Source organism: Phyllobates terribilis, unplaced genomic scaffold, assembly GCF_046119375.1.
Source record: "Phyllobates terribilis strain yellow unplaced genomic scaffold, ASM4611937v1 Scaffold_2__4_contigs__length_985480577, whole genome shotgun sequence".
Lineage (NCBI taxonomy): Eukaryota > Metazoa > Chordata > Amphibia > Anura > Dendrobatidae > Phyllobates > Phyllobates terribilis.
In genome coordinates, this window is record NW_027362762.1 from 93,699,508 (window position 1) to 93,721,474 (window position 21,967).

Consider the following 21,967-nt stretch of genomic DNA (forward strand, 5'->3'; position numbering starts at 1 on the left):
TCTCCGCCGTATCTGTGCATCATGAATCGTGTATGTGTTAAAAGGGCCCACTGAGACTCTTTCGCCCGGGGCCCAGAAAAACCTGGAGCCGGCCCTGCTGACACCTACTGTATGGTCTATTAGTCATCCACATCATCAGATTAATATATTTTGTGGAGGGTTAAGGGTTAGATCACGTGTTCTTATCATTCCAGGAGAGAATATTCTCACAATTCTACGATTTCTTGCACCTACTGTCCATTAGCTATCACCTTTCATACAGCTTGGGCGTTTTATCTCCTACTGTCACAAATTTATCAGGACTGTGATCTAAACGTTGAACAAATAATCTCCTGGCCAAGGACAATTACACCTCCGTCTGATTACTGGAAGATGTTTGGACTCTGCTGCGCCATCGGACTGCACATTTCTTACTAATCGTACAAGCAGGACTTTATCGGAATCTTGATAGAGAGGCACTGGGAACCATCAGCAGACTCTTACAACCCACCCCCACCCAAAAAAAACACACCTTTTCACCTGCTACTTTGCATTTAAGAGAAACAAGCTAATACCCAAAATATGCAGATTTTTTTCACACCATGCTTTCCAAGGGATTGGCCATTTGTTGATGTGATGTTAGAAGTGTACAATGTACTTGCACCAAACAAACATCTTTCTTGCTGCTCCTCCCTCCCTCTCACAGCATGCAGTACTAGGGCTCAGTCACAGGTCCCATTGTAACGTACCAGTGATATCCATGGTTTTCATTAACAGCACTCCTACCTATCATATTCTATGGGGCTGTGCACAGGTACGATATTTATCCTTGGATCTAGTAGTCCTCGGAAAAACATGGGCAACATGGCTGATTTTGATCCGAGGGACGGATCAAAAATCAGCGATGCAAGTCAACGGGTCCGTAAAAAAGAGAAAAAAATTGGACCGCACTTGGATGGCATCCAATTTTTCACGAACTATCAGAATGGAGACGATGGAAAAACTTTTTTTTTCTCCAAGTACGAGAAAAATATGACACTTCGCTCAAACTCAGATCAGAATAATCGGGCTGTTTTTCGCGTACGTTGAAAAATTGGGCCTGTGAACGAGGCGAGTAGCCTTACCTCTGATCAAAAGGGAGGCAGAGTTCAGAATAAAGGGAGGCAGAGTTCAGAATAACCCAGACTCCTTTTAAACAAATGTAACTAAACTGCAGTCACTGACTAGAGCTGACAATAAAGGTAAACTTCATCCACATCTAGAGACAGATTTTTTTTAACATGGATTTTGAACCAGATCCGTTTCATAATCCACATAATCAATTTGAACATACTTTAAGTGTCCCCACGCAAGTCAGCTGAACCCTCTGAGTTTTGTTGCATCGTCAACTTTCTGGTAGATGATGCACATTTTTTTTTTTTTTTTTTAAGGAAGCAGCTTACTTTCCTCACCCCATACAGATCACATCAAGATGATGTGTCAGACAAACATTCATCAGCAAAGCCATCTGATATGTATGGCCAACTTAAAGGGGGTTTTCCCACAAACAAAATTTTTTAAAATCAATAGATCTTGAAATAATAATAATTTCCACAATTGGATATATTTAAATAAAATGTTCCTGTGCTGAGATAATGTTATAAATGTGCCCCTGCTGTGTACTGTGTAATGGCTGTGTCTGACCGTGCAGGAACATGGTCTGATCATACCACAGCTCCTGGGCAGAGTGGGGAGGAAAAGAGAGTATACAGACATTACAGCATGGGATCATAGATGCTGCTTTCTGTGAGGTAAAATATTTCCCTGGCTAGACGCAAAAGAGAGTATACAGACATTACAACATGGGATAGCAGCTGATTGTTTCTGTGAGGTAAAACATTTCACTGCATGAACCAGCAGGGAAATATTTTACCTCACAGAAAGCAGCATTTGTGATCCCCTGATGTAATGTCTGTATACTCTCTTTTGCGTCTAGCCAGGGAAATATTTTACCTCACAGAAAGTAGCATTTGTGATCCCTTGCTGTAATGTCTGTATACTCTTTTGCTTCCTCCCTGCCCAGGAGATGTGGTATGATCAGACCATGTTCCTGCACGGTCAGACACAGCCATTACACAGTACACAGCAGGGGCACATTTATAACATTATCTCAGCACAGGAACATTTTATCTAATCACATCCAATTGTGGAAGTTATTATCATTCCAAGATCTATTGATTAAAATTAACTTTGTTCGTGGGAAAAACCCCTTTAAGGCTAGATTCAAATCTTCGTTGCACACATTAAGTTTTTCAGTTCAGTCATAGGAATAGAAATAAAGAATGCACACCGGGGTGTAAATCGATCATATGATGGATACTCATAACATCTGAAGGACTCGATTGACTATAATTAAAGGGATATTCCCATCTCCAAGATTCTATCCCAATATGCAGTAGGTGTAATAATAATGATATTAGCAAATACCTCCGATTAGTAATATAGTATATCTGTTCTGTTTAGCTGTGTCGATTACCCCATGTGCAGGGCATTGCAGTTGCTTAGATATCCATGATTATGGCCACTCACATAGTTATAGTTAGTTGATAGTGGCCGTAACCATGGATACCTAAGCTGCTGCAATGCCCTGCACATGGGGTAAGCAACACAGCTAATCAGAAGAACTATACTACATTTCTAATTGGAAGTATTTGCTAATATTATTATTATTACACCTACTAGATATTGGTATAGGATCTTGGAAATGTGAATACTCCTGTAAGTCCTCTGGCTTTGCCTTATGCTGCTTGTGACTTTACCTTCTAAAGCCTCCAATATAGATGTGAACATATCAAGACAACCTAACCTCTACTTTACGTAGTGAGCTGCAGAAAGAGCAGCCATGTCTGCGCCCTAATGCATAAGGGGGTCCCACAGACCCTCTGCCACAAAGCTCTAGTAATATAAATGGAACATGATTGTAGGTGGAGTCCCCCGTTACAGATTTTGATACCCAATTCCGGAATATCTAGTAATTTTGCACAGCAGTAAAATAATCAATATTCATTATATTCCAAGATATTTGGAATACAAGATCTCTGTAGATCGTATAAAGTGATGCAATATCACAAAAATTACCAGATGGAGGAAGGAGTCACCTTAAATTGAGAACAAAGTCCTAATTATACTAGAACCAAAATTACGCGGTCGGGGTGAACAATGGGCAGCGCCTAATCTAGGTTTTACATATAACTGTTCCTACGGGCAAGACACAATCACATAATCCTAAACCGCCCAGGCCTAAAGAGGAAGGAATTCATGTCCTCTAGGTGGAGATTACATAAAGGTAATTCAATGGATTTTTCTATTCTTCTTTTGACGTTTTTTGCTGTTCCATTTTTTTTTTTCTTCTTTCTTGTGAAAACAGCGTTTATCTTTTTTTTTTTTTCCTTCTTATTTTCTTTCGGTAGAATAGGATGCTTAAGACAGCTCGAAGTCAACAAATTAAGGAATGTCGAGCCAAGAGGAGGCGCTTTTCCCAACAGGTTTGCACAAGTTACGGGAAATCTTTAAAGAAACTCAGAGGAATAATCGTAGGGCAGGCTTTACAGTTACAAGGAAACAATGGAACATGTACGGGACAAGTGCGCAGAAATCCTATAATCTGTCCAAAATACCTGCTCTACAGACAGCGCCAGGTTAAAAGCACATTTGTTCTTACAAAAATGGCTATTTGTGAATTCCTCCCATTTTATAATCACTTAATCTTTTTTTTTTTTTTTTTTTTTTATGTACCCGCATATCTCAGAGGCATCCGAGGTTCTTAAAAGAAGGCGTTGAGCCGATTATTGGGCTTTTCAGCTACTTGCCCTCAGAAAGATATTTTTCTGTTCCTGTGAAGCGACAAAATTTCTATTTTAAATGACGTACAATACAAAGTTATATTGTGGAACCATGTTAGCCAGAAAATTCGATGTAAATACTTACGTCCAAAAATGACAAAAGTATTCTCGGAGTGATACCTTTATTGGCTAACCAGAAACTATTTTAAATCGAAATATTTTGTTGTGTCCAGAAAGTTTTTTTAATTCTGACATTTATAAAAATAAAATAATTTCATTTTTTTTTTAAAACATAAGAGAGGATAGTCATTTTTATGTGGACAGTGATGTTCAGGATTAGAAAAACATGACTGTCATTAAGTGCCACATCTATTCATAAGTTGCGCCTGGTATTGCAACTCCATATCGTTGGAATAAATAGGTCTGATCTGCAATGCCACATACAACCTGTCGACAGGTGTGGCACTGTTTCAAGAAAAAAAATACTTTTTTCTTAGAAAAAAAAAGTACGTGAAGCCTTCAGCTCATCACTAACAAATGGTCCTCCTGTTCCAACAGATAAGGGATCTTTGAATGTGCACGGATAGTATGATGGACGATTAAGGCAGGAGTAAATCCATGGGTTCTACATCCAGCAACAGGAGTAAAGTTAAATGGGTTGGCCACTATTTAATTATAGATGGTCTATCCTTAAGATAAGCCATCAATATCTGATCGGTGGAACAACGGGCATTCCCACCAATCAACTGTTACCGGCGGCCAGAAGATCTCACAGCAACTCCGTCATTTCGACAGTGGCCGCGGCCGGGTACTGCAGATCTACCCCCTATTAAAATATTTAGGTGGTGGATCTGTAGTACTAACTTTACTCCTGGTGCTTGATGTAAAACCCTATGAAGTTTTTTAATAGTAAGATCTAATATGCAAAGCTGTGTTACTGCTCTTTACAAATTATATATTTTACATAGGAATAGTATGGCACCACCAAAATTCCTTGGGGCACCACTGTACCTCCTTATGGGTCTACACTGAGGAATACTGAACAGGACAGAAAACAAAAATAAGGTGTGCTCCATTGGACCTGGTGTTATGGAGGTATTCTCACGGAGAGGTAGTAAAGGGTAATTCCCATGATTAGTAGATATCTATAGCATAGGTGATAACTTGCTGATTGGTGGGGGTTGGACTGCTGGGACACCCACCGATCCAGAGAACAGATCTCTGCATAGCTCAGTTTGAATGGAGCGTCGGCCAAACATATGCACCACCATGTCATTCATTCTCTAAGGAACTGCTGGGAAAAAAAATGGATTAACAGATGAAAGGATGGACACATGGATAGGTGATAACGTCTAAAGAGAGTAGTAACCCTGAAAGGGATTATTAGCTTTATTCATAGCATTTCAGAGGACAGTATTGAGGTGCTCAATATTTTAGAAGATCTAGGATTTCCACTAGATTTGGATAAGGTTCTGTTCAGATTAGTGTTAGGAGAGATGCAAGAGCTAGAATTTATTACCGTTTAAAGAAATCCCACTAAAAAGTGTAAAAAAACAGGAGCAGATGTGATAAAACCATAACATAAACACTACTGACCTCAAAAAAGTTTTCAAAGGCGGGATAACAGAATCAGGTAAGAAGGATTGCAGCACAATATACTAATGATGTCATAGAAAAAGAAAAAAAAAACAACAACCACATAAATGTACCGTATGTTCACTTACACAGACATTTCCTAAAAAATAAAAACAATCTAGCTAACTAGTGCACTGTGGAATAGTTTCTTTCTTTTATTTCATTGAAAATTCTATAATTATTTTCCATGTTTTTCCCACCCATTAAAGTAACGCTCCAGCCTTCCACGTTCTTACAAAAGCAAACTAAGGGTATGCGCACATTGCGTCTTTCCTGCAAATTCCGCAGGGAATCTGCCTGAAAAAACGCTAAAATAAAAAGGCAAAAAGAATAAACATATGCACGGCAATGTAACAACGACCTGCTGATTATAGGTCTTCTTGAACTTCTTTTAACCGCATCAGGCTTCCAAAGCCACAAAGCATTTAAGGGGAACTTAAAAGAGGAAAAATGCTGCCTGAACCATAGGCAGCACGTGTCAGACACTGGCTGTATGATTTCAGCCATATAGGTTTGATTCTGAAACGCTGCAACGTTTCAGAGAAAAACCTGCTTTAAAAGTCTCGGAGTTCCGAGCTGCACAGGAGACTAGTCAGAAAGCGAGGTCCTCGACAGCCTCTCCCCGCCCACGTCTCTGGAGTAAAAGGGTTCTCCCAATGCATGCTCAGTTACATAGGTTGAAAAAAGACCCAGGTCCATCAAGTTCAACCTTTCTCCATGCAGAGAGAGACCTGTCACTCAAGGGGAGCGGGCGGGGAGAAGACGCCATGGACTGACGGATAGGCAGGTTCCCAGCTTTTTGAAGTATGTCTTTCTCAGAAACGTCGCGTTCCAGTCAAACATATATGGCTGAAACTATGCAACCACTGTCTGAAATATACCTCCTGTGTAACGGGCAACATGGGTACCAGTCAGGTTTTCTTTAAAATAAATGAGAGGTCCATTCTTCTGCAGCTCACTATTAATACATACGATTTAAAAAAGGCAAAGGCAGTAAAAGGCGTCAGATAAAAGCTGTAAAAAAAAAATCTTCAGGGAAAACAGCAACGAAAAAAAAACTCAGTGGATACACTGGTGTCTATAAAACACCATGTACAGAAACCCTTACAAGGCACAGGGGAGTGACTGAGACAAACACAAGAGTAGATGTAGATACACACGACTATACAACCGTATATTCCTGACGCAATTCAACAGCAGAACCTCTGATCCCCTGACCCGAAACATAGGCCATAAATGGACGGCCAGGCCAGGCATTGTGGCCATAAAGCCGATGAATTAAAACTGTTACAAGAGTGCCTTGGGACCAAAGACAGTTTTCTCGTTCTTTCAAAATGGCTAACCTCTGTTACAAGAAGAAAATTAAAAAAAAGTTCAAGGGGTTGTTCACTAGCTTTTTAATGGATGACTTTTCCTGGAGAGAAGTCATCAATATCAGATTGGTGGTGGGTCCGACCCCTGACACTCCATACATTGATCAGTGGCGGCTGCCGGGTCATACAGATCAGTTCCTAATCTCTTCAATAGGAATAGGGATCGCCTAAAGGAGAGGTCACCGGTATAAAACTAGTGGACAGCCCCTTTAAAAATAAGTAAAGCCATGTTCACATCTCCGGTCAGGACCCTCCATCCTAAATTCTGTCACATCTGACAGGAAGGAGAGGAAGGACAGTCAAGCACACAGCTATTCTTCCTAGTAAAATGGCAGCCACAATGACAGTTCCCAACCAGTCATGGCATATGTTATTGTGTTGTGTTATTGTGGGTGTTGTCGTTGTCCATTGCGGAATAGATCCAGAACTCCTGTCATTTTTTGGTTTTCTGTTCCTATAACTAAAAAGAAAACCTGAGTCTCAGTCCCCCTAGTAATAATATAAGCATACATCATCCAGTACCAAGAAGCGGCTAAGTGAAGTGATGACCTGGTTCCTTCATTGATTGTTTATACCTCGGAGTTTGCTATTAATCTCATCCAGTTTGACTAGACTTCCCAGCTACACAACATTAGGATGAACATCTCTCCCCGGAGGTTTCTACATTACATACATGAGAAACTGCAAGCTCAGGATGTGTTTATGGGAACTATTATCAAGCAAATATGGCCACCACAGTATCCTGTGAGTCACCGGCTGTCCACCACCATCAGCGCACATTAGGGACCCGCCAGTCAGGCTGACCACACTGATGGGAACGGTACTGATCGTGAGCAGCAATACAATCAGTGCCGGCCTGACGCAATGTGGATATTTACATTAGAACTGCATGGCAGGCATTAAAAGTGATGATCCACGGTACAGACACCCGGCAGGCTGGGAACCATGGAGAATATTGCTGACAAATTGAATTGAATGGAAGAAAACTTTTGGAAAATTAATGAAAGTAAAGCATAAGTTATAACAGCTTGGTCCACATTGAATACATCCGCGCACCATGTACGCTCTATATAGTACAATACTGGTTACCAAAATTTTAGACTTTTTTTTTGTTTAAAGAGAGGACTACACCTTGGTCCCTACAACGCATTGGTCCCCAGAACAGGCGCACTATTCGCATAATGAGCCAATATACCCCTTGCACCATATTCATCAACACCAGTTTTTGATCTGGAGAGATTCCACTCAGTTTTTGCTACAAAAAAAGCCTAAAAAATCTCTTATTGTCCATTAACTCTTTTTTTTTTTTTTAAATGAAGTACAAGGAGTTCATAGGTACTATATATGTCTTAGGGCTATGTCTGATCTTGATCCGAGGTTTGAGCAAAATTGGCAATTCAAGTCTATGGATCTGTTTAAAAATTTTTTTAAAAACGGACAGCACTCGGGATGCCATCCAAGTGCAGTCCGATTTTCAAAGACTGTTAGAAATGAGAAGGTGGAGACATTTTATTTTTTTCTCCACATATGAGAAGAACTGATGACAATCGGACTATACTCTGATTAATATAATCGGTCCGTTTTTCTCATACGTGAGAAAAACGTACGTCTGAATGAAGCCTTAGTGTCTTCAAAATATATGAACATAGCCTTAAAAATTAAAAGGAAAGGATCTGATCCCCCCCCCCACCTTCCTTCTTTCCATAGGACATCTATGTTTTTTATTTATTTCATTATTTAGTTATTTTACTCACTTATATAGCACCATCATATTCCGCAGCGCTTTACATACATCATTATCACTGTCCCCATTGGAGCTCACAATCTACATTCCTTATCAGTATGTCTATGGAGTGTGGGGGGAAACCGGAGAACCCGGAGGAAAAACAGAAAACACGGGGAGAACATACAAACTCCTTGTAGATGTTATCCTTGGTGGGATTTGAACCCAGGACCCCAGCGCTGCAAAACAACAGTGCTAACCACTGAGCCACCGTGCTGGCTATGCAGTGCAGTCGCAGTTACTTACGGGTGAAATTCCACCAGCAATAATTATTACTTATTCATTGGACGGTCTCAGTCTACAGAACTCCACCGATCCAGAGAATGGGGATTTTGTGTCCCGCTGTTCATAGAATGGCAGTGCATGCGTGTTACCAATGCTCCAATGACATGGGTGGGATCAGTTGTGCACATGTGTCCAATGTTCCATCTACTTCTATGGGAGCAGTTATGTGCATGTATGACCACAGCGCTCAGCCCGTAAACGGAGCGGAGCAATGGTCACCCATGCGCACTACTTCTACTTTCACCTAATTGACACAGGCGCCCCCTTCTTGGGATCCCAATGGTCGTACTCCCACCTATCATACACTTTATTTGTCACTATTCTAAGGGTAGGTGATAAACGTTGGAGGTGGGATAATATGGTCATCACTGTCTGATCGGTGGGGGTGCGACATCCAGCACCTCCGTTAATCAGCTGTTCGGTGTCACCGTCAGCCGGAACTGCTCAGTTGCAGTACTGCATAGCACAGCTCCATCAAATGCCTAGTGGCCACAGCCAGGTATTGCACATCTGCCAACTATTCAAACCAGTAAGTGATGGATGGGCAGTACATGGCCGCGGCCACTATTTCGTCGACAGAGCTCCGGCCGACACCAGGAATAGCTGATCGGAGTGTGTGCTGGGTGTTGCACCCCCACCGATCAGACATTGATGACCTATCCTAAAAATAGGCCATCAATGTTAAAGTCCTGGTCAACCCCTTTAAGAATGGCGCTTCGCACATCAGCCTTAATTAGGGACGTGCAGGAACAAAATATGCCAAATTCATTAAGAGGCACATGTCACTTAATAAATGTGATGCAACTCGACGGAAATATTACTCCAGTCAGAGACAGGACATAAGAAACGCTGGAACTTTTCCTGAAATTGACAAGTGGGAGTAACCACATCACATCCTGCCCAATTTAGTAGAGCTATTTCAAACTTAAAACGGCAAAATTTTAGCCCAACTCCATGTTACACAAAAATGCTGCAACTATCCGACATATGTATAGAACAACTTTGATGTATTGGCCCAGAAAACTTGAAACAACATTATGTGCTATAGGCAATTTTTGCCCCTCAAAATGACAAAGGGGGCATGGCTTACATGAAAATTTTTATTGCTGAAAATACAAACACGTGCCAAAAAAGTAGCACAAAGTAAACTTGACATAAAGCGCAGCACATTTATCTGCGATAAGTTTGGTGCATTCTCAAACGAAATATTGAACAGACCCTGTACAGTGTATCCGTCCAGTCCGGAGTGTTCCTTTAATACCATAATTGCCAAAAAAACTTTTCAGCTTATACAGAAAAAAAAACAAAACCTCTCAGGAAATGAGTCTTGATAAAACACCAAGCAAAATAAAGACAGAAACAAAGTAAATAGCAGAACCCTGAATCAATGCTCTGAGCCTTCAATCACTTTGATCCTGAAATCACCTGCAATTCACAAGGAGCAGGGTTGGGTGGATATATAGATATTTTTCATAAATAATAGAAACTTTTCTGAAGGTTTCTGCGTGCCATTGCTTGTATAGGAGGAAAGCCTGCGCCATGATAAACAAACCTGGAGATTAGACATGATAGAAACTCCTCTCTCACCTTGCTTGCACTGAAGCTCTTGACCTGAGTTTAGATCAGAACAAACTCCACAAGCCAAAGAGTCAAGGTGTTACTGGCATAGGAGTAAAACATTCATTTTATTTTTATTTTTTTGGGGAGGGGGAGGTGAGAAGTGGAGGTCCAAGGACATTAGTGGTCTAAGCATTACAATACAGTGTAACTCCATCCCTGTTTTTTTATTCCCAATTAGAATTTAAAACCTCTCCACATATATTGTCTAAAAGTACCACTCCGGCATCTTGCTCTTTTTTATCTCACCACCAGACTGGTATCAGTAACGTATCTCCTTGTGTTTAGTAAAAAAACAACTTCTGCCATTTCGAGCGCCGCTCCGGTCCTCTTCTGCACCTTGCGAACGGCCTGCTCACGCTAGTGTTTGCTTGGCGGACCGGAAGTCACTTCTCAATGTAAGTCTATGAGACTCCGAATGAGGCTCTGGTAGACTTACATTAAGGCCACTGCCCCACTATAATTTTTTGGTCAGTATTCGGTCAGTATTTTTTCTCAGGAGTGGGAGATAAAACCAGGAGTGGGTGATAAATGCAGAATTGGTGACTTGTTTCTATTATACCTTTTCTCTGATTGTTCCTTATCTGGTTTTGGCTCCCACTCCTGAGAAAAAATACTGACCAAATACTGATAGTGGGGCTGTGGCCTAAGAGAGAAAGTAAGTGATTTCCAGCAGGTAAGAGCTGCAGTCACAAGACGGTGGAAAGGCACTCGAGTGGCACTGGAAAGAGAAGAAGACGGCATCCGGTTGAGTATAGTACTATACACACAGAAGGAACATTAATGATACTTAATCTGTGGTATTCCTGGCCTTGAAAAACAGCAGCATGGTGCTCTCAGAGACAGCAATACAGCTCGTAGCTAATGACATACTACATGTATCAGAATGACTTCAGTGTCGTGACTCATATAACTCAATGCAATAGACTATGGATCATTCTTCTGATAGCTACATGTAATTCAGTCTCCTGGGGCCCCAGTGCAAAATCTGTAACAAAGCCTTCTTATGGTACAGCAGGACCATTGGGCTCATTCAGGCAATGCTACCCAGAAGTGACTGTTGTGATTGTTCCCTCCATAACTACAACACTGATCTGACTGGTGGTCCAAGCCTCAAATCTCTACTTACAGTGGAGAAGATCTAAATAGTAAAAAGTAAAGAGACCTCCTCCTGACAAAGGTTTACAACACCTGCCAGGTTCTTATACCCTAAAATTGTACTTTTTCCATAATTGCCAACACTCCAAAAACATCTGGGAGGCTCCTGGAAATTCGGGAAACTTCCTGTACTCCTAGAAGAGTAGTAAAATCTATGGGCACTACGGATGAATCTGGGGACCTCCCAGAAAGCATTGTTGCCCAAACTTTTCCCACTGTCATGACACCAATCCCTTGCATCGAGAGAAACATTCAAGAGCTGGAGTAGGGCCATGGCTCGTGTAAGACGAAGGGCCACGGCTCAAGTGGAAGGGCCATGGCTCGTGTAAGACGAAGGGCCATGGCTCATGTGAAAGGGCTATAGCTCGTGTGAAAGGGCCACAGCTCGAGTGGAAGGGCCACGGCTCGAGTGGAAGGGCCACGGCTCATGTGGAAGGGCCACGGCTCTGCATATAAGCATCTGACAGTATGTTTTGTGCACAACAATCACCCATGTCTCGAGAAACAATTTAGAAGAATTGGAAAATGCGGTTGTCACGCCCGCAGCTCAATTCCCAACAAATTTGCACAGTGAAAATTTCTGCCAAGGGTAAAATGCACCAACTATCTGGTGACGCAGATTTTACTCCATTTCCACAGCAAAACAAAGTTTGTGAACTTGGCTTAAGAGTTTTTGAGTTGCTTCTTCTGGCTTCTAAAAACTCTACCTTTTCTTGACAGCTTGGTTAAGACCAATATGTTCTTCATTACATTTCACACACGATTTAGCTCAGACATGCAGATATACATTCACCACCTGTAAGGCGCAGAAGAAGGATTTACTATTCAGGACTTTAGGAAAAGTCAGTGGTTGCCATATTGGTGGATACATAGATTATTAACATGTTTACGTACATGATGATCTATGTGTATATGATCTAAAAACTTGCATTTACTATTTATTTAGGCAAATTTGTAAGAAAACGAGCGTGCACTTTATTCTACGCCAAGAAGTAGAATACAACGCTGCATCACTGAGCATCGAGCAGAGAGGAGGAAGAAGACTGCAGTGACTGCGAACATCCGATGGCATCCACGTGAGTGCTCTTGTCCCAACATTTAGAGGGCATCAGGGAATAGCAGAGCGAAATCAAGATGGCAGTTCTGTTCGGATCCTATGTATAGATCTACTTTGAGTGAATCTGCAATGTTCTGCAGTAGAATGAGGAGGCAGGGAGAGGAGTGGTGCCCGGTGTCAGCGTGCCAGGCTTTGTAAGCACATTTCTGTGTGCATAGGAGATGCAGCATTAAAACATTTTCTGTGCCCTGCGTCAGTAGATGGAGGTCATCTCCTCTCTTGACTTTGCCATTCTGCATGTTCCAAGGTTTTCTTTTTTTTTTTTCTTACTTTTTTTTTTTTTTTAATGCTGTGCGTGCAGCAGTTCTGCTGACGCTAGAGGTACGCCCACTGTATAAGGAATTACTGGATTTAAAAGGACTAGATATGCCCTACACAATGCCAGACTGCACTACAGAATGCCACTCCTCCAGCACCACCTGCAGAGGTGCAGCTCACCTCATGTCACCGGCACGCTATACGGACCACTAATTGCTTGCTTTACAGGGAAGAAAGGCTTTTCTTTGCCATAAGGTGCAGACAGACTAAATGACCTCCGGCTGGAATTACATGGGACAATTAGACATCTGGATACTTAATAATCCGAGTATCAGTCCGAGTTCTGCATTCTCATAGATAAGAAAATTACTCCTGTCATAGCACAGTATATACCAAAAACTAATCTTATGGGGATTTCCTTAGTATTACAGCATATCTGGATATAAAGAATCTTGATACATCAATCATCGTGACCAATTATATGTAGTTAATCTGTTATATCACCAAACACCAAAGATAGGCTTGCCCTTCAAGCTTTAGGGCAGTACTTGAGAGCCCATGAAGCATCACACTTGGCTATAACACTCCTTGAAGGAGACCTGGTATATTGTACATCAAGTCCTAAATCAATCTATATATATAGTTTAAGAAACTATTCTGAATTACTTATATCTTATTCCCTTAAAGGAATACTTGTCACCAAGTCAAAAGTGGCGAGTTTTGTGCTTATTTTATTCCTGCTGTTCCCCTTGAGTGAACCTTTTTTTATTTTTTTGTAAATTCGCCTTACAGCTCCAGAGATATGGGCCTTTTTATTTAGTTCTAATTTTTATGGCCTGTACTAAGGGGGGAGTGGCTGAGAGGATTCTCTGGGGGCGTGTCTTTGGGCTGCTCAGCATAAATAGTCTGTGTGCCACACCCCTCTTGTTAAATGCCATAAAACTTATCACTACATACAAAGACCCACATCTCTGGACCCGTATGGTGGTTTTAGAAAAAACAAAAACTGGGATACTCGGAGAGACAGTGGGAATAAAATAAGAGCAAAAAAAACTGTCCACTTTTTACCTGGTAACAAGTCATCTTTAATCCCTTACTTAGGAGTCCACTGGGCAGTTCTACTAAGAGACTGAGTATACAGAGATAACTAGCACCGCCCACATGACTCCTAAGCACAGAGACAGGTATTTAACAAAACAGAAGTTATACTAGATCAATTTGTTCAGTTCCTTTTGCTCTTTATCAGAGATGAGGGGAAAAAGAGAGTGAGAGAGAAAAACAACGACACGCAGAGAGAGCGAGAGAGAGAAACAGACAGACACACAGAGAGAGCGAGAGAGAGAAACAGACAGAGAGAGACACACAGACAGAGAGAGCAAGAGAGAGGAACAGACAGACACACAGAGAGAGCAAAAGAGAGGAACAGACAGACACAGAGAGCGAGAGAGAGAAACAGACAGACACACAGACAGAGAGAGACACACAGACAGAGAGAGGCACACAGACAGAGAGAGACACACAGAGATCCAAAGTTTGGGTCCACATTGATTTCTATGGCGTTTGGGTACAGTTCTGGTACCTGAACTTTAGACTAAAGTTCAGTCAAACCTCACCTTCCACGGGTCTGCTCATCCTTACTGTTTATCATACTGCCTTCGCATCAGACACTATGGTAAAAGTGACAGCCCTTTAAGTTGTAGGGCTGATATTAATGGGAATACTACTATTGCAAACAACTATCCAGTTGCATGATAAGTAGTTGGTAAGTAATTTGGTAGGGATCGCTCCTGGTCAAACCCTGCTACAAACAGAAACTCTTGACAACTTTTTAAAATATATTACCAAGTCAATGAAAGATTAAAATATATTAAAGTCAATGGGGAAAAATGCACATCTAAGACCAATGCCCTGTCTGGACCTGACCACACAGGCTCTCCCATTCCATCAAGGTCTGTCTGCAGACGAAATTACAAGGCTGGGTGTGCCAGGGTGTCAGATCAACATCTAGATCATAAATCGATTCGAGCTCCAAGTGCAACCAATATAGACCAGCGGTAGCCAACATAATGGGGTTTCCCTTCTGCCCATCATTTCCAAGCCTCCGTCACAGCATTTTATTAATCAAAGCTGTTCACAGAATACAACATTGTCACAGCGAAACATTTAAAGGGAAGAGTCACAGGGTGGTGTTCTCCAACATATGTAGCTTTTAACCCTACAGTCTAAACACAGCCATATTTATCGTATCAATTATTAATTAGGATCCGCTGGCAGCGGCGGGCAAGCGGCAAATGTTCTCCATGTTATTAATTAGTTGTGACATGACGAGGCACTCAGGATTTTCACAGTGACAATTACTTAAACCAATTAGCACCAATCCACATGTAAAACAAGGGAGAGATAAGCAGTAATCTCTCAAGTTGAAATGCAGATTTCCCATGCTCCAGGCTAAGAAAGTCACAAGAATGCAAAAAAAAAAAAAAAAAAATTACAAAACTTCACAGGTTCAAATCCCGGCTGTCACTGAATGACTGCAGCAAATACATATTAACTAAATGATAAAGAAGTCTCAGGCCATGAGAAGGAAGGAGGAAATTCCCACCAGCATGGTCACAATGTAACATTCCTATCTTCTGCAGGCCACTGGGCCTTTTATGATGTGTGCGCTAAAGTTAACACATTCCACCTGAAAGCAGGTGGAAGGCAAATAGATTACGGATCCTTTTAAAGCCGAACGGACCTTTAAAAAAAAAAAAATCTTCCCGGCATTAGGCTTTTTTTTTTTTTTTATTATCTGAAACAATGTATATGTACTAGGATTGAATATTAACATTGCTACATTAGGAAAACTCTAAGCTAATCATACTATTATTAAGAAGGACGGATCATTTTCTCCTAGATTTCCATTAAGTTGGGATAATTGTCACTAACTTTTGGCCTAAAATTTCCAGGGGAAGAAAAAAATAATATCGAGCTATAGATTAAACTATAGATCCCCTTATGGGGGCAAAAAATGAAAATGTTTTTAAAGTTTGAATCACACCTTCTTTTCCAAACAGTGTTCCACTCTGTATGACCGATAACAGCAACAGTTAATGATAACTGTTATGTGTAGCGGGACAATATATATATATATATATATATATTTATTTATTTATTTATTTATTTTTTTTTTTAGAACAGACGTGATAACTAAATGTTGCATAATAAAATAAACAACTAATAATAAAAACAATCCTAATAATAATAGTTATTGCTACACGTGAGAATCCGAGTCACAAATAGCTGAACATACTTCCATTTTAAGTAAATTAAATGTATGTATATATGTAAATTTAAAAAAAAAAAACTGATTTTTTTTTTTTTTTTTTTACATTTTTCTATTCTTTTTTTTTTATTATTTTAAATCATCCATGATCAACTTAAAAGACTTTCACCCATATAAATGAAAAACTCCCTACATCACTAATATTAAAATATACTAATAGGTATCTGCTATGTACATAGTTTCTCCCCTTCTACCAGAGTAGTTCCCGGAAACGAACATGTTAATAAATGTCCTGTCAATTCCAAGCACTGAGAAATTGAGCGATTTCCGTAATGTCTGTAGTAGCGCCGCAGTTGCTGCTCTTTCCCCTTCTGCGGGCTTTCCCACGTGCATGAGAAGCCGGCGGTGCTCAGGACCCGGCGGTGGCGCGGCGCACACATACACACTCTAGACACCTGCTGGAGGCGTGGAGCCCGGACTGGGAGCAATGCAGTCCATGCTGGGCTCCCCAATGTACCGTGTGTTGCACACACCTCACTGCATCATGCCTGAGCCTAATGGGGTGGGACAGCTACATGCATGGTGGATCACCCATGGGGGGAGATCTGCAGCCGCAGAAGAAAAGTAAGTAATGGGTGATGTGGTAGCCTGGACCCTCATCACACAGACCTGCCCCCATACAGCATAGCCTGGACCCTCATCACACAGACCTGCCCCCATACAGCATAGCATGGACCCCCATCAAACAGACCTGCCCCCATACAACATAGCATGGACCCCCCCCCCATCCCCATCACACAGACCTGCCCCCATACAGCATAGCCTGGACCCCCCCCATCCCCATCACACAGACCTGCCCCCATACAGCATAGCCTGGACCCCCCCCATCCCCATCACACAGACCTGCCCCCATACAGCATAGCCTGGACCCCCCCCCCATCACACAGACCTGCCCCCATACAGCATAGCCTGGACCCCCCCCCCCATCACACAGACCTGCCCCCATACAGCATAGCCTGGACCCCCCCCATCACACAGACCTGCCCCCATACAGCATAGCCTGGACCCCCCCCCCATCACACAGACCTGCCCCCATACAGCATAGCCTGGACCCCCCCCCTTCACACAGACCTGCCCCCATACAGCATAGCCTGGACCCCCCCCCATCACACAGACCTGCCCCCATACAGCATAGCCTGGACCCCCCCCCATCACACAGACCTGCCCCCATACAGCATAGCCTGGACCCCCCCCATCACACAGACCTGCCCCCATACAGCATAGCCTGGACCCCCCCCATCACACAGACCTGTCCCCATACAGCATAGCCTGGACCCCCCCCATCACACAGACCTGCCCCCATACAGCATAGCCTGGACCCCCCCATCACACAGACCTGCCCCCATACAGCATAGCATGGACCCCCCCATCCCCATCACACAGACCTGCCCCCATACAGCATAGCATGGACCCCCCCCATCCCCATCACACAGACCTGCCCCCATACAGCATAGCATGGACCCCCCCCCATCCCCATCACACAGACCTGCCCCCATACAGCATAGCATGGACCCCCCCCATCCCCATCACACAGACCTGCCCCCATACAGCATAGCCTGGACCCCCCCCCATCACACAGACCTGACCCCATACAGCATAGCCTGGACCCGCCATCACACAGACCTGCCCCCATACAGCATAGCCTGGACCCCCCATCACACAGACCTGCCCCCATATAGCATAGCCTGGACTCCCCCATCACACAGACCTGCCCCCATACAGCATAGCCTGGATCCCCCCCCCCCCCATCACACAGACCTGCCCCCATACAGCATAGCCTGGATCCCCCCCCCCATCACACAGACCTGCCCCCATACAGCATAGCCTGGATCCCCCCCCCATCACACATACCTGCCCCCACACAGCATAGCCTGGATCCCCCCCCCCCCCCCATCACACAGACCTGCCCCCATACAGCATTGCCTGGACCCCCCCCCCACCATCACACAGACCTGCCCCCATGCAGCATAGCCTGGACCCCCATCACACAGACCTGCCCCCATACAGCATAGCCTTGACCCCCATCACACAGACCTGCCCCCATACAGCATAGCCTGGACCCCCATCACACAGACCTGCCCCCATACAGCATAGCCTGGACACCCCCCCCATCACACAGACCTGCCCCCATACAGCTTAGCCTGGACCCCCCCCCCCATCACACAGACCTGCCCCCATACAGCTTAGCCTGGACCCCCCATCACACAGACCTGCCCCCATACAGCATAGCCTGGACCCCCCATCACACAGACCTGCCCCCATACAGCTTAGCCTGGACCCTCCCCCCCATCACACAGACCTGCCCCCATACAGCATAGCCTGGACCCCCCATCACACAGTCCTGCCCCCATACAGCATAGCCTGGACCCCCCATCACAGTCCTGCCCCCATACAGCATAGCCTGGACCCCCCATCACACAGTCCTGCCCCCATACAGCATAGCCTGGACCCCCCATCACAGTCCTGCCCCCATACAGCATAGCCTGGACCCCCCATCACACAGTCCTGCCCCCATACAGCATAGCCTGGACCCCCCATCACAGTCCTGCCCCCATACAGCATAGCCTGGACCCCCCATCACACAGTCCTGCCCCCATACAGCATAGCCTGGACCCCCCATCACACAGTCCTGCCCCCATACAGGATAGCACTGATCACACCTCCTAAAATACAGCATGCAAGTACTTTCCAAGTGCAGCTACTGCTGCAATGAAAGCACCCACACCCAGCATCCACTACTCCCATCATCCTCTCAGAGCATCTGCAGATGATACATTGATAGCACTTATCCTCTAAACATGTCTCACTTTGATCAGGTTGGCTGGATGGGACTCTGCACACAGTCAAAGCAGCTGCAACATTTCTGAAACTTGTAGCAATGCAGATCAATGTCCCAGCAACATCTCAGCGGTTAATAAAAGGAAGAAGGGGATTGGGGTGGGGGTTAGTATTGCTATGCGCCCTCCAGTCTCCAGCGCTTAATGCTGAGTCACAAATAGCACCCTATAGAAGTAAAAGCCCCCATGGTATGTGCTCTGTAAAATTAGTCCATGTCTGTGGGATTTATCCCTGGGTCCTGCAGATTGGCACTGCGAGCACTGAGGAATTTGGGGGAAGCAAATGGCCACACACATCTGTGCTTTCTATATTATCACCCTGCACCACACCTCTCTAAATAGAACTGATCAATAATAGCCAGGAGGGGGCTGCACAGTGCTCCATAGAGCCCAAGCCATCAATTATTATCAGAGGGTCCTGACAGCTACTTAGAATAACCAATATATACAGCAGGGGCCAGGCATGACAATAGAACATGGAGCCCCCCAATATAGAGGGTCCTGACTACTCAGAATAACCAATATATACAGCAGAGGCCAGGCATGACAATAGGACTTGGTGTCCCCCAATATAGAGGGTCCTGACTACTTAGAATAACCAACATATACAGCAGGGGCCAGGCATGACAATAGGACTTGGTGGCCCCAAATATAGAGGGTCCTGACTACTCAGAATAACCAACATACAGCAGGGGCCAGGCATGACAATAGAACATGATGTCCCCCAATATAGAGGGTCCTGACTACTTAGAATAACCAACATATACAGCAGAGGCCAGGCATGACAATAGAACATGATGTCCCCCAATATAGAGGGTCCTGACTACTCAGAATAACCAATATATACAGCAGAGGCCAGGCATGACAATAGGACTTGGTGTCCCCCAATATAGAGGGTCCTGACTACTCAGAAAATCCAAAACAACATATACAGCAGGGGTCTGGCATGCATAGTAGAACTTGGGTATCCCCCAAACTGCAGGTCCTGACTGCTACTTGGAAAGATAACCAACACCTATCATAGCGAGGTACAGAACTTGGTGCCCCCCCCCAATAGAGGATCCTGACAGCTACTTAGAATAACCAACAGCAAAGTCCAGGCATGCACAATAGAACTTGGTGCCCCCCAATTTGAGGATCGTGACAGCTATTTAGACTAATAACCAACGCATACCATGGCAAGGTCCAGAACTTGGTGATCCCCCAAATTTGAGGGTCCTGACAACTACTCAATCAATACATACCACAACCAGGTCCAAGCATGCATATTAGAACCTGGTACCCCCCCCCCCCCCACAAAAAAAAAAAAAAACTTAATGCATCAGTTACCTGCAGATTTAATAGTAACCATGTAGAATGACCTACCAAATCTATTGTGATCCTGCCTTGTCCCTTGGATAGTCCCATTAGGAAAAATTTCTAAGTGGAATCCAGTCCTGCAGTAAAGCTGCCTCCTTCTGAGAATCCCCTTTAAGTGTTCCAAGTCAGTGACTGCAGAGCCTCTGGGCAGCCCCCCAGCCTCAGCCTGGCTCAGGTGGTCACTTAACAACATAGGGTTATCCACTGGCAGAACAGGTACATTTCCAAAAGACACAGCATCCTGCACTGCAAAATAGTTGCCAACTTCACCCAAGGGAGCCATCAGCCTTGTGGAGGTGCTGGGGAGGCAGCTGCAGAGAGGAAGCGCTGAGGGCAGGTGTATATATGTATACACTGTATCCTGTGAGTGACTCAGTGAGGGAGGGGGGAGGATGGTGCCTCTCTCTCTTCAATCCATCAATAATACAAGATTGTGGGGCTGAGAGGTTCAAGGTCAAACCTTAAGGAAGAAGCAGCCACTAGTGACATAGTGCTGTCCACGCATCTCAGCAGGCGAGCAGGGCTCCTTCTCCTTGGTCAGCCCCTGCAGTGGCAATCAGGGGGGGAAGGTGGGCTCCCTCCATTGGGTAGAAGAGCAGCAGTGCTCATGCCAACTTCCAGCAGCCTGATCTGTTTGAGGATGTCCAGGCTACGTCAGAATGTATGGATCCTGGCTCCGGGGAGAATGCACCGCACACATCGGGAGGAAGGCAGGGAAACTTTTCAGGTGGCAGCTCCTTATCCCTGCGGGGCGGCTGCAGGAGGGAGCGGGGGCTGCAGCCTGGGAACAGGTGTCTGCGCCGGCCACACCGCTGCCGCTGCTGCTGCTCCCCGGCTCTGATGAACAAGCTGCTGCTGCTGCTGCTGCTGCTGCTGAGGCTTTTCCATCCAGCTCGCAGAGTGGCGCAGCAGCAGGCATTGGGCTGGGTTTAAGGTAGCCTTACTGCCTGCCTGCTGCCAAGCCGCGTCCTCCCGGGTCCTACCGCCCGCTGGATAGCACCGGCACACTGTACATCCCCGCTGCTCTGCGGCAGTGTCTGCACAGGCAATGCAGCACCGGGCAGGAGCGGTGCATCCACTGATGGCTGCAGCCTGAGGGCTCCTGCACTTCTACAGTTACTTTGATATAGGAAATGTGTCCATTAATGTGGATGTTTACACTTCAGCTACATTGTTTCATCAGGTGTAGGTGATATAGGGTCGCAGTACAGTTTAAGATTTACTACATCACCTGTGAGAATCATACGAGAATAATTATAATAATGACTGCACAGATTGTTATTTTTTTTCTATTATACACTTTTTTTGGGGGAGGAAGTTATTCCCATCTTTTATAAGTTATTGCCTATCCAAAAAATAGATGGGGGAGGAGGGGGAAGTTACTGAGGCTCCCACAAATCCTAGGAATTGGGGTCTG

The 21,967-nt window shown here is 44.2% G+C and overlaps 1 protein-coding gene across 1 annotated transcript in view; it reads right to left on the reverse strand.

Annotated features, from left to right (window-relative positions):
- The window catches only part of FGF9 (fibroblast growth factor 9), a 58,903-nt gene extending 37,420 nt beyond the window's left edge, over nucleotides 1-21,483 (reverse strand). The window contains exon 1 of the mRNA XM_073662228.1: nucleotides 20,557-21,483. Coding sequence (XP_073518329.1) covers nucleotides 20,557-20,833 — 277 coding nt within the window. The 5' untranslated portion in view covers nucleotides 20,834-21,483. The remainder of the gene's footprint in view (nucleotides 1-20,556) is intronic.
- Nucleotides 21,484-21,967: the final 484 nt, after the last annotated feature.